This window comes from Engystomops pustulosus, chromosome 8 (assembly GCF_040894005.1).
Source record: "Engystomops pustulosus chromosome 8, aEngPut4.maternal, whole genome shotgun sequence".
In the NCBI taxonomy this organism is placed as follows: domain Eukaryota; kingdom Metazoa; phylum Chordata; class Amphibia; order Anura; family Leptodactylidae; genus Engystomops; species Engystomops pustulosus.
In genome coordinates this window covers 18,265,163-18,279,357 of record NC_092418.1, presented here as the reverse complement: position 1 = coordinate 18,279,357, position 14,195 = coordinate 18,265,163, and the positions used below count along the sequence as shown (strand labels likewise).

Here is a 14,195-nt window from a genome sequence, read left to right as displayed (position 1 = left end):
TCACGGCCCCGCCCCCTGGTCTTAAGGTTTAGGCAGGGAACATGTTCATGGCCCTTCATTGGCACTTTGGAGTTTGGAATATGATGTTGTAAGAGATGAAGTAAAGTTTTGGGTGGTTTTCTCCTTTAAGTACACCATATTGCTGCTTAGCAGTTGATAAAAGGAGTCTTCTTAATTTTTCAGAGGAACGCCACTTCCCTCTCTCCAGTCATGGCACAAGCTTTGCTCAATAAGACTTTTGCGACCATCAAGTCCAATGTCTCTATGTTTACACTGAATGACTGGACCCAACTCTTCCAGAGTAAACTGACTCTTGTCCTTCCAGAAATTTCCCTCGATCAACTGAGCATCGTACCCCAAAATATCAGTTGTGACTCCTACCAAGCCATGTAAGCATTGTAATATAGATGCTATGAGAAGCCTACACAAGTTCTGTGCTTACTTTTTTTAATGTTCCATTATCTTCTGTAGATTCACAAGTCTGGACTCATCATCCAACCAAATGTCTTCTGGAAAACAGCAAACGGTTTATAAATCTTTCATCAAGCCTTTTCTCACACAGTCAGGTAATACTCAAAGGACCGCCCATGCTTAGCTTAGCTCCCTCCCACTAGGAACTATAAATGTGCTTACAGCTGGATAACTAAGGGAAATAACTACTTGTTCATACGTGAATAAATATCCATAGATCATAAATGTTTCCCCCATCTTTTTAGGTCCAACTTGTACTCAGAACTCCAACAGCAGCAGTTTTCTGAAAAATAATATTGGAAAGTTTTCTCAGTTTGCTGACTACAGCGACCTTGTGGCATTCAACAAGAATTTCAGAGGCGTAAGTAACAGACACTGAGCATGAAATAAGGGGTGAAGAATGAAGCCACAGACTTCAAATCCCCTACATAGCCATCACGGTTGAAGGGGTTTTTAAGGAAGCTGGAAAAACGCCATAAGGATCATTGCAGGGATTTGCAAAAAAAATGGTTATCTTAAAGTGTACTAACCGTGCTCCAACTCCGGGTTCCAAAATAGCAGTGATCTTTGCTTGGCCAGCACAGCCGGGTAGGCTGTCACCAGGGACACTTAGGTTACTGTTTAGCTGAAGCTGGTCTGGAGACCCCTGACACTGGGAGTGCCAGAAACAAACAACCATGGAAGCTGGGACTGGGTTAGCACACTTAAAAATGTTCCCTTCCCCCTGCTTTGTCATCTTAGAGTTTTCCAAGATTTTTTGTAAAACCCTGTTATTTAAAAAAAAAAAATCTGGATTTCTGCGCCACCACTAGGTGGAGCTTCTTCTAGAATACTGAACATGACTTATCTGTGATCTTCTACAGCTGGATGTGCTGTCTGGCCTCACTCTAAAACAGAAGGTGGACCTTAGCTTGCTGCTGAACTTCACTAGTGACCCCACCGCGGCGGCCAGCATTGTCGGCACTCTACAGAACACCAACGATCTATTTGACTTTTTGGGAAATATTAACGCTGGCATTGTCTCGGTAAGTGCCTATGTTTCTGGGCTTTAGCCAGATATTCATATTCAGTTACCGTTTCCTTAATTATTTATTTGTCTTTCAAAAATCTTTCAGAACAAATTGAGCTCAGTTCCTCCATCGCTGTCCCAGGCTTTGCTAAATAAGACTTTTCAAGCACTAAAAGCCAACATGTCCAGCTACAGTGTCTCAGACTGGAACCAGCTCTTACAAGCCAATCTCAGCAACTTCCTTCCTGAGATCTCCTCCGAACAGCTAAGCCTTATACCCCAAAACATCTCTTGTGACTCCTACCAGGCCATGTAAGTATCAGTAATTCCACAGGATTTGATTTTACATTCATTGCCACAAAAAAAAACCCCTCAAATACACCCACTTTTCCATAAAATGGGCTCCACCTCTTGGAGATGCATTGGAATGGTTAGAAAAAATATACTAATAGGAGACTATTCCACCCATAAATTATTGTCAGAGGGTGTACTATAAGGCTCCTTCCATAGAATATTCAAAAACCCCCAAATAGTCTGACTGGCAATGTAAATATTGAAGTCCTTGCCAAAGAGGTGTCCTACTCTATTGGTCATCTTATGATAGATCGGCCATCCTACTCAGCATCTGATTGGTTGAAAAGGTTCACATGATTAGAATAGTAGACTCCCTCCTTTTGGACTCCACCCTGCTCAACATATGATTGGCTAGATGTTTCCACATGATCAAAACAGTAGACTCCTCCCTACTCAGCATGTGATTGTCTAAAAAGTAGACTCCTCCACCTTATACTTTACATGGAAATCAGGATTTTTTTAAAAACTTTTTTTTTTTAGGTTAAGTTTAATGAAAAGTTCAAAAAGGTAAAAGTAAATATAACACAATTAGAAGATAATTAATATAGAATTTGGTCCTCTGGCCTCAGATACATTATAGATTCACCTTTCTGACAATCAGATGGTGACCACCAGACCCACAGACATGAAGATGATCTACAGACATGGTGTATCCTGGAAGCTTCCTTTTATCTTCTATTAAAATATATTCATTTTATAATATTCTCAAAAGCAGATTTTTTTTGCTTCATTTAAATAATAATCAATGAATCATTAAAATAATATATAATTACTAAATATTACATTATTATAATAATTATATTACAAAATATAAATATATATAAACAAAATAAAAACTAAATATAAATAAAATGATATATATAATTTTTTTTTTTTTTAATTCAGACTCAAGAATTTGGACATTAATTTCCCCAAAATGAATCCCGTAAAACAAGAGCAAGTTTACAATTCTCTGATCAAGCCTTATCTGAAAAACAAAGGTAAAATGAATTATTTTTTTTAAATTTTTTTCTTACTTTACACTTTTTTTTCTTATTTATTTTTGAACATTCCGCATAAAAGTAGAAATGTATCATTTGGGATTTTTTTAAATTTGTTTTTCCATTATGATTTTTTTGAATTTTTTTGCTTACTCTAATCGACATTTTGTTGATTTTTAGCTCGTAAATATAAATTAGATCAAAATTGTAACAATTAAAAAAAAAAACGTATGCATGTTTCTTACGTCTTAGGTCCCACTTGTGCACAGAATGTTAATAGCGGTGCTCTAATTAGCCAAAATTTTGGAAAATTCTCACAATTTGCCAGCTACCAAGACTTTGTGGCTCTCAATGGAAATTTTAGTGGGGTAAGTACCAATCCAGCAAGATGAAGGGGGGTGATTAGCTGGTAATTAGCTAACGAAAGTGCAAAAATTTACCAAATTGGAGAGAAATATATCATTGTTTGGCAAGTCTTATAAAAATAAACTCTTTTTTTGGTGCCAATTTACAGGGGGATGTTTTGCCTTCTCTTACGATACAGCAAGTTATTGAGTTTAGCTTGAACCCCTCCATCAATGCATCACTGGCTGCTAATATTACTGCAAAAATCCAAAATGTGACAGATGCTAATAGCTTCCTGACTGCCCTGTCAGCGTCTGCTCAATTGGTAAGTAGAAACTAGATCCGGTAGGACTGAACAATCAAAAAAGTAAAAAAAAAAAAAAAATCTGCAAGTATTACCTAAATATTACTAATTTTACGTCACCACTAGGTGGAGCCATGGAGCTAAACAAAGACATTTTTTTTTTTAATTGTCTTCTTTGCATTCTCCCTATTGATAAATTCAGGATTCTAGGATTTTAACTATTAGCTTCATAAGGGAAGATTAGGGAAGCTTGAAGTATCATGCAATAAAGATTTCATAACATTTCTCTATCCACAGAATAAGGTCACTTCCTTGAGTGCACCCATGTCCCAGGCTCTCCTATCCAAAACCTTCCAAATGTTGAAGCCAAACATCAACTCTTATTACGATTCGGACTGGACACAACTTTTCCAGAATAAACTAAGTTTGTTATTACCAGAAATCAGCAAAGACCAACTCAGCCTCATCCCCAGCAACATCAACTGCTCCTCATACCAACCCATGTAATTACCCCGGGTATAGGAGGACATGGGCACCCTACACGAGAAAACAGGGCGACTGGGTGATAATCATCTGCTTTATCTCATAGATTCAACAGTCTGCAGTCCAGCTTCTCCAAAATGAAACCTTCAAATCAGGAAGACGTCTACAAATCTTTTATCAAACCTTATCTAAAGATGAAAGGTGATTATCAGCCTCCAATAATCATAAGACAGAGGCTACTTATATAATATATTCTGTCCCCATCTCTTCACTATTCTGCTGCTGGTGCAGTCACTGTGTATATACATGACATTACTTATCCTGTACTGATCCTGAGTTACATCCTGTATTATACCCCAGAGCTGCACTCACTATTCTGCTGCTGGTGCAGTCACTGTGTACATACATGACATTACTTATCCTGTACTGATCCCGAGTTACATCCTGTATTATACTCCAGAGCTGCACTCACTATTCTGCTGCTGGTGCAATCACTGTGTACATACATGACATTACTTATCCTGTACTGATCCCGAGTTACATCCTGTATTATACTCCAGAGCTGCACTCACTATTCTGCTGCTGGTGCAGTCACTGTGTACATACATGACATTACTTATCCTGTACTGATCCTGAGTAACATCCTGTATTATACCCCAGAGCTGCACTCACTATTCTGCTGCTGGTGCAGTCACTGTGTACATACATGACATTACTTATCCTGTACTGATCCTGAGTTACATCCTGTATTATTCTCCAGAGCTGCACTCACTATTCTGCTGCTGGTGCAGTCACTGTGTACATACATGACATTACTTATCCTGTACTAATCCTGAGTTACATCCTGTATTATTCTCCAGAGCTGCACTCACTATTCTGCTGCTGGTGCAGTCACTGTGTACATACATGACATTACTTATCCTGTACTGATCCTGAGTTACATCCTGTATTATACTCCAGAGCTGCACTCACTATTCTGCTGCTGGTGCAGTCACTGTGTACATACATGACATTACTTATCCTGTACTGATCCTGAGTTACATCCTGTATTATACTCCAGAGCTGCACTCACTATTCTGCTGCTGGTGCAGTCACTGTGTACATACATGACATTACTTATCCTTTACTGATCCTGAGTTACATCCAGTATTATACCCCAGAGCTTTACTCACTATTCTGCTGCTGGTGTAGTCACTGTGTACATACATGACATTACTTATCCTGTACTGATCCTGAGTTACATCCTGTATTATACCCCAGAGCTGCACTCACTATTCTGCTGCTGGTGCAGTCACTGTGTACATACATGACATTACTTATCCTGTACTGATCCTGAGTTACATCCTGTATTATTCTCCAGAGCTGCACTCACTATTCTGCTGCTGGTGCAGTCACTGTGTACATACATGACATTACTTATCCTGTACTGATCCTGCGTTACATCCAGTATTATACCCCAGAGCTTTACTCACTATTCTGCTGCTGGTGTAGTCACTGTGTACATACATGACATTACTTATCCTGTACTGATCCTGAGTTACATCCTGTATTATACCCCAGAGCTGCACTCACTATTCTGCTGCTGGTGCAGTCACTGTGTACATACATGACATTACTTATCCTGTACTGATCCTGAGTTACATCCTGTATTATTCTCCAGAGCTGCACTCACTATTCTGCTGCTGGTGCAGTCACTGTGTACATACATGACATTACTTATCCTGTACTGATCCTGAGTTACATCCAGTATTATACCCCAGAGCTTTACTCACTATTCTGCTGCTGGTGTAGTCACTGTGTACATACATGGCATTACTTATCCTGTACTGATCCTGAGTTACATCCTGTATTATACCCCAGAGCTGCACTCACTATTCTGCTGCTGGTGCAGTCACTGTGTACATACATGACATTACTTATCCTGTACTGATCCTGAGTTACATCCTGTATTATACTCCAGAGCTGCACTCACTATTCTGCTGCTCGTGCAGTCACTGTGTACATACATGACATTACTTATCCTGTACTGATCCTGAGTTACATCCTGTATTATACTCCAGAGCTGCACTCACTATTCTGCTGCTGGTGCAGTCACTGTGTACATATATGACATTACTTATCATGTACTGATCCTGAGTTACATCCTGTATTATACCCCAGAGCTGCACTCACTATTCTGCTGCTGGTGTAGTCACTGTGTACATACATGACATTACTTATCCTGTACTGATCCTGAGTAACATCCTGTATTATACTCCAGAGCTGCACTCACTATTCTGCTGCTGGTGCAGTCACTGTGTACATACATGACATTACTTATCCTGTACTGATCCTGAGTTACATCCTGTATTATACTCCAGAGCTGCACTCACTATTCTGCTGCTGGTGCAGTCACTGTGTACATACATGACATTACTTATCCTGTACTGATCCTGAGTTACATCCTGTATTATACCCCAGAGCTGCACTCACTATTCTGCTGGTTTTGTGAATGTGAATACACCCAGTTTTATGTTGTAACTCTTGCTATTATTTTCTTATTCTCCTCCAGGTAACACAGTCACTTGTTATAACCAGTCTAATTCTTGGCTTGTGAACAACTTGGGCTCCTTTATGACTTACACAAGTCAAGAAGATTTGATGCTTTTTGCTAATGATTCCATGGTAAGAATATGAAACTATTGTGTGAATGGTCTCTAACTTGTGGTCCATTAACTATAGAAGACCCATGTGTTTCCATAGTTACACACTACTAGTAATACCTAGTATGCTCCCACAGCCGAATGTGCTGCCACATTCTTTATAACCTAGACAGTAAAATAATAATAAGTTTAAATGCAGCTCGCTCCAGACTACACAGGGCTTGTTTGTAGTCTGCAACCATGGAAACACAAATTGAAATGTTGTTACAAAAATCTACCCTTGTTGATAAGTCTTCACTTGATGTTCCTCTCACAGCTGCAGAACTTCGCCAATGACCCTTCATCTGTGCAACTAGCGAGTCAGCTGAAATTCCCCAAAGACACTGCCCTTTATTTCACCTCATTACTGACCTCAAGTCAATCATTCAACTTATCCAAGTAAGAAATACTGAAATACTGATGTCTATGAGCACAAATCCATTACCTGCAACCGCCACATTGATTCATGTACTTAACTTAATAAAATTGTACAGAGAGCTCCCTCTAGTGGTGGCTTCAGGCAGCTAGAAAATAATGCAATAAGAATAATAGTGTACAGAGAGCTCCCTCTAGTGGTGGCTTCAGGCAGCTAGAAAATGATGCAATAAGAATAAAAGTTTACATAGACCTCCCTCTAGTGGTGGCTTGAGGCAACCAGAAAATAATGCAATAAGAATGAAAGTTTACAGAGAGCTCCCTCTAGTGGTGGCTTGAGGCAACCAGAAAATGATGCAATAAGAATAAAAGTTTACAGAGAGCTCCCTCTAGTGGTGGCTTCAGGCAGCTAGAAAATGATGCAATAAGAATAAAAGTTTACATAGACCTCCCTCTAGTGGTGGCTTGAGGCAACCAGAAAATAATGCAATAAGAATGAAAGTTTACAGAGAGCTCCCTCTAGTGGTGGCTTCAGGCAACCAGAAAATGATGCAATAAGAATAAAAGTTTACAGAGAGCTCCCTCTAGTGGTGGCTTCAGGCAGCTAGAAAATGATAATGATTATGTAGGGGATTTGGAGCTTAGTGTTGGAAAAACAGAGCTTGGATTACTATAACAGTATAAATACTGATGAAATGTTTCAGCATAGAGGTTCTGACATTACAGGGTGGGGAGTGCCTATAGATATGTGTAAAGGTGGTCACTAATCAACCCTCTTTCCCTATTTTTCTAGCCTCCCGGATACATTCCTCTGCTCCTTGTCACCATCAGCCCTGAAGAATCTGAGTGCAGAAGCCGCATTGGACGTAACCAAGAAAATCAATCAGAAATGCTACAATACAACAGGAGGACAACCTGTCTCTGCCCCAACCCCTGAGGATGTGCAGGTAATGGCCATCTTCAAGACAATCAGATCTATCTCTTATCTTTGTATCTATCTCATCTATCTCCTATCTATCTATGCATCTATGTATCTATCTTTCTATCTATCTGTGTATTTATCTCCTATCTATCAATATCTGCATGTATCTATCTTGTATCTCTAATATTCTATCTTTTTATCTATGTATATTTCATTTTATGTATCTATTTATCTAATCTTCTATCTCTCTATGTATATCTCTTCCATATATCTTTCCATCTTTTATAATTGTATCTGATATCTATGTATTTAGCTCTGCTTCCTCTCTCCTCTCCGTGCATGGACCCCTCGCCCTTGTGTGTCTGTTATAAAAATGATAACGATAAAGACATGATTGTATTTCATTTCTACACATATTCGTCCACAGGTTGCGATCTCACTCGTCAGCAAACTGAGCAATTTCACCTCTGAAACTCTCAAGAACCTGGGACAATCAGCAGTGGGTTTGTCCCCATCACAAATCAACAATATGAATGATGGTGACCTCAAGGCGAGTGTTTCCACCCTGGGGAACGTCAGCGGCTGGAACGTCGGGCAGACCAGATCCATCATGAACAAACTCCTGGGCTCCAATTTCACGGTGATACATGAAAAAAGATGAGATCTCGTATAAAATATTCCTTATCTCTACAAAATGTAACCCAGTGCCCTCTGCTTCTTCAGATTAGTAACCTGAGCAGTCTAGGGAGTCTGGTAACGGGGCTGCCAAGTAAGAAGCTGCAAGATCTGGACCCGGCCTCAGTACTTAGTGCGGTGAAGGATACACAGTTCGCTAGCAAACTAAGCAGCGCTCCACCAGCTTTGCAGAATATGTTTGTCAAGCAGGTAAGCAAGAGTGTCCCTCACACTGCTGTGCTCTTTACATTGTTCTGCTCCATGGCCCAATTCCCCAAGTTCAGTTGATCATGAGACGACTCTACTCATTCTCTCCCAGTCTATACAGTAAAGCTCTCATACGAGTTAGGTAAGAGGAGGTGCCAGCCCATCGTGTGGGCTCCAGTGACCAGAATGAATAAAGTTTATTCAGACGACACTTCAGTCATGAAGACCTCTTCCTCATGTACCTTCTCTAGTAAGATGTCCTACTATTTCTCTAGATCTTAGCCGCCAGCTCCACTGCATCCAGTGTTGTCAAAAACGTCCCGTCCAGCCTGGCGAGCTTCATTCCCAAGTCATCCCTGCTCTTCAAATCAGAGAAGCCATCACTGCAGGACGTCAATGGAAAATCATGGACCCCAGACCAGGTATGAGCAAGACGGTGGCTCACAATACCAGGGCCAAGGTCCATGGCTATAACTCCACATATATTCCCATCATGCATGGGGCATGGATTCATCAGGTCTCTTTCCTTCAGGCATCCATGTTCTTCGATGACATTGCAATCAACACCACCGACTTCACACAGTAAGTCCAAATATAACAACGTGTCCCGAGTGACCCCTAATCACACAACATGACCTGCTTTACCCTCATGTCCATATCTTCAGGATATCCTCATCGGTCCTCCAAGGCTTTACCTGCTCCACCCCAAGTAAGCTCTCTACCAGCCAAGTGAAGGGCCTGGGGAAGGCCATGAAGAGCCAGAGCGCCTCCCTCAATGAGGATCAGGTAGGTCACACATAGTTCTACTTACTGCCACATCCCCATACATAAGGAGTATAACTCACATCATCTCTTTCACCTCTCCCCAGCTGAACTGTCTGAGCAGGCAAATCGTCAAGACCGGCTATCCATCCGATCTGGACACCTACCCCAAAGAGGTCTTCTTATTCCTGAAGTAAGGGATAAAAGTCTAAGCATGTAGATAGATATATAGATATAGATAGATAGGAGATAGATAGATAGATATGAGATAGATAGATATGAGATAGATAGATAGGAGATAGATAGATAGATAGATATGAGATAGAGAGATAGATATGAGATAGATATATAGATAGATAGATAGATAGATAGATAGATAGGAGATAGATAGATAGATAGGAGATAGATAGATAGATAGATAGATAGGAGATAGATAGATAGATATGAGATAGATAGATATGAGATAGATAGATAGATAGATAGATAGATAGATAGATAGATATGAGATAGATAGATAGATAGATAGATATGAGATAGATAGATAGATAGATAGATAGATATAGATAAATAGATAGGTAGATAGATAGATATGAGATAGATAGATAGGAGATAGATAGATAGATAGATATGAGATAGAGAGATAGATATGAGATAGATATATAGATAGATAGGAGATAGATAGATAGATAGATAGATAGGAGATAGATAGATAGATAGATAGATAGATAGATAGATAGATATGAGATAGATAGATAGATATGAGATAGATAGATAGATAGATAGATATGAGATAGAGAGATAGATATGAGATAGATACGAGATAGATTAATAGATAGATATGAGATAGATAGATACTGTATATTCCGGCGTATAAGACGACCTGGTGTATAAGACGACCCCCCTACTTTCCTGTTGAAATATAGAGTTTAAGATATATTCGCCGTATAAGACTACCCCTTTTCCAACACATACAAAACACCGGTAAAAATTTTAAAAAAAACTGATTTTAATTTAACATGGTCCGTTTTTTAATTTAAATTCTTATGACATGCAGGTATATAGCAGGAAAACTGTCGCTCATAAACATAAGGCATACAACAACAACATTACCATCGTCCATTTTACTGTAAATGTTACCATACTGTACCTTAAATTTGTATTTTATTAAATATTCCATGCCATGTACTCAGAAGCGGGAAAAAAATTCCAAATGCAATGAAAATGGTGAAAAAACGCATGTGCGCCATTTTCTTGTGGGCTTGGATATTACGTCTTTCACTGAGCGCCCCAAATGACATGTCTACTTTATTCTTTGGGTTGGTACGATTACGTGGATACCAAATTTATAAAGGTTTTATAATGTTTTCATACATTTACAAAAATGAAAACCTCCTGTACAAAAATAATTTTTTTGATTTTGCCAACTTCTGGCACTAATAACTTTTTTATACTTTGGTGTACAGAGCTGTGGGTGGTGTCATTTTTTGTGAAATTTGATAATATTTTCAATGATTTCATTTTTAGGACTGTACGACCTTTTGATCACTTTTTATAGATTTTTTTATATTTTTCAAAATGGCAAAAAAGTGCCATTTTCGACTTTGGGCGCTATTTTCCGTTACGGGGTTAAACGCATTGAAAAACCGTCATCATATTTTGATAGATCGGGCATTTTTGGACGCGTCGATACCTAATGTGTTTATGATTTTCACTGTTTATTTATATTTGTCAGTTCTAGGGAAAGGAGGGTGATTTTAAATTTTAGGTTTTTTTATTATAATTTTTTTTTTTTACTTTTTTAAATTTTTATTTATACTATTTTTCAGACTCCCTAGGGTACTTTAACCCTAGGTTGTCTGATCGATCCTATCATATACTGCCATACTACAGTATGGCAGTATATGGGAATTTTCCTACTCATTCATTACAATGTGCTATCAGCACATTGTAATGAAGGGGTTAAAACGAAATAGCCTCGGGTCTTCGGAAGACCCGAGGCTACTATGGAGACAGATCACCGACCCCAATGACGTCACGGGGAGCGGCGATCCCAGGTAAGATGGCGGCGCCCATGCGCCGCTATCTTTTGAGGCTGCCGGCAGCTTTGCCGGCAGCCATCGCTGTGAAAACACCCGCGATCGGTGCTAGCAATATGCAGCAAAGACTTACCGGCTATGGAGAGGGCTCAGCCCGTGAGCCCTCTCCATGCAGCAGGACCCGACCGCCGCAGTGTATACACGGCGGCCGGTTGGGATTACCGGCGTATAAGACGACCCCAGAGAAGACAGAAGATTTTTCTGTCTTCAAAAGTCATCTTATACGCCGGAATATACGGTAGATATGAGATAGATAGATTAATAGATAGATATGAGATAGATAGATAGATAGATAGATAGATAGATAGATATGAGATAGATAGATATGAGATAAGAGGTAGATAGAAAGATGATGAGAACTTCCATTGTTTGGTACAATACATATCCCATATGTTGCAGTATATATAGATATATGTGATGTGGGTATATAATGGCTGGTGATGTGTTTGTCTCTACAGCTCCACCAGTTATTCCTCCATTGGAAACTGCACAGATTTCTTCACCAACATGGGCAAAGCAAACATCAGCGTCCTGACCAAAGGCTCCAAGCAGCGCAGTAATCTGCTGACCAATTCCTTGTCCTGTATGGTAAGACGCTTCAGACACACAATGAGGAGTCAATCATTTTTTCTGAGCTTCAAATTCCAAACACTGACAAAGATGAACATGACATTGGCTTCCTGTGGTCACCACTAGGGGGAGCTAAACAGCTTCCTGCATACTGTCCTATTACTAATAGTATAATTTTTATGTTTTTGTAGAAAGTATCAGGATCCAGTCTGACATACAGTAATATCCAGGTGCTGGGTCAACTTTCTTGTGATCTGAACGCGACAATGATTGGAGGTTCCTCACCAACTATTCTGACTCAGTTATCTCAGTGTCCGTCCTTCACGACCGAACAACAAGGTGCTATCCAGACACTCCTCAGCAAAGACACCACTGTGTTTGGGTAAGTCATAAGTAGGCTGAAACGGCATGCACATTGTTGTTCCCACCAGACAGGAGTTTTCTGTGTAGTGGTCAGACCAGGTTACTGTAAATCTGTTCCCATTCATTTTAAATCAGAACTAAGCTGCAGTGATTTGGTCCAGCCACTATACTAAGAATGGCGCTTTCCATCTCCTGTTACAATCTCAGTTTATCAGCTGCTAACAACAGTTGATCTGTGAGGACACTGGATAATGGACTTTCACCAATCTGAAACTGAGGACCTACCATTGGATAAGGTCATCAATAAGCACAGAAACCAATTAATCTTCTGTATTTTCTAATTATATCAATATGGGAAAGCTCTATTTCTCAGATACAACACCCCAAATCACCTGCATAGACATACAATTCAATCTTAAAATGGTGTCTTCCTGCAGTCAACACTAGAGGGAGCTCAGGAGAGGCCTGGATCCTGTCCTATGATGTACAATGTCTAAACAGTCTGCAGCAAGGTCCCTCTAGCTCCCTCTAGTGGTGCCTACATTTACTTAGATTCACACAATTCAAGTCCTAAGTGATTTGAAGCTTCAAGAAATTAAGAAATTTATAAGCACCGATTTTCAGATTTTCGGAGACTATAGATTAGGTTTTTAATCACAAATTTTATATATATCTTAACTTTAAGCTTATTTCATCAAATGTGTTAATTTAAAGGGCCCCCTCCACCTGGACTAAGGACACATTGACTTCACTTGGAGGAATCAGTGGATTTTTAACCAAAGACATCCTGACAAATATCTCCAGTGTAAGTATCAGGAGCAGTGATTACATATTAAATCCATCATATCAGATATTATATAAAGAAGAGGGGGGGGGGGCTTTTCCTCTTATTTGTGATTTACAAAACATCTTCCTGTTTTCATAGGTGTCATTAAAGTCCTGGCTGAAAGGAGCGATACAGTCCTCATCCCTGTCCAGGAGTCAGTTTGCTTCCATTGTCCAGAATCTTCAATCTACTAGAGCTCGACGAGCTGCAAGTGAGTGTGATATATGCAATATATATGTGATACATTTGTAGAAACAGGACTGTGAAATATGGATATATAGGGGTGTGTCCTCAAACTGCTGTGCTCTGAGTTCTTTGCAACCAGTGTTATGTATTGTTCCTGGAGTTCTGTGAAATCAGACCTCTGTGTATATTGTTAGTAGCAGCAGGACTGTGAAATATGGTTATATATATGTGTCCTCACCCTGCTGTGCTCTCAAGCTCTGCACTGTATCGGTCCACATCCCCTTCCCATTGCTATAAATCTCCCCTTATAGTTGTATATAAATCTATACTCTGGGATTCTTCCATTGCAGGTTGTACTTCTGGGGCGATCACAGCTGACAATGTGAACGATGACTTACTGCCACTGAGTTACACTGCGACACAATTAGACGCCTGTTTAGACAACAATACTCTGACCAGTTACCTGTCCGTCCTGAGCAGCAAGACCTTCACCACTGATCAGCTGAGCGTCCTGAAGAACAGGCTGGATGCAGTAAGTATATCACTGGATCAAAGGGTTCAATGCATCTGGGTAGGAAGATCATTT

The 14,195-nt window shown here is 39.7% G+C and overlaps 1 protein-coding gene across 1 annotated transcript in view; it reads left to right on the top strand.

The window, feature by feature from the left end:
• MSLN (mesothelin) overlaps positions 1-14,195 on the top strand; it is a 32,966-nt gene that overhangs the window by 15,045 nt on the left and 3,726 nt on the right. The window contains exons 16-39 of the mRNA XM_072119959.1: positions 184-389; positions 472-566; positions 717-832; positions 1,335-1,496; positions 1,587-1,792; positions 2,720-2,814; positions 3,067-3,182; positions 3,329-3,484; positions 3,761-3,966; positions 4,053-4,147; positions 6,498-6,610; positions 6,905-7,026; positions 7,796-7,949; positions 8,352-8,564; positions 8,648-8,809; positions 9,082-9,228; positions 9,339-9,388; positions 9,472-9,592; positions 9,676-9,761; positions 12,123-12,252; positions 12,426-12,616; positions 13,312-13,402; positions 13,523-13,634; positions 13,960-14,141. Of these exons, the coding sequence (XP_071976060.1) occupies positions 184-389; positions 472-566; positions 717-832; positions 1,335-1,496; positions 1,587-1,792; positions 2,720-2,814; positions 3,067-3,182; positions 3,329-3,484; positions 3,761-3,966; positions 4,053-4,147; positions 6,498-6,610; positions 6,905-7,026; positions 7,796-7,949; positions 8,352-8,564; positions 8,648-8,809; positions 9,082-9,228; positions 9,339-9,388; positions 9,472-9,592; positions 9,676-9,761; positions 12,123-12,252; positions 12,426-12,616; positions 13,312-13,402; positions 13,523-13,634; positions 13,960-14,141 (3,327 nt within the window). The remainder of the gene's footprint in view (positions 1-183; positions 390-471; positions 567-716; positions 833-1,334; positions 1,497-1,586; positions 1,793-2,719; positions 2,815-3,066; positions 3,183-3,328; positions 3,485-3,760; positions 3,967-4,052; positions 4,148-6,497; positions 6,611-6,904; positions 7,027-7,795; positions 7,950-8,351; positions 8,565-8,647; positions 8,810-9,081; positions 9,229-9,338; positions 9,389-9,471; positions 9,593-9,675; positions 9,762-12,122; positions 12,253-12,425; positions 12,617-13,311; positions 13,403-13,522; positions 13,635-13,959; positions 14,142-14,195) is intronic.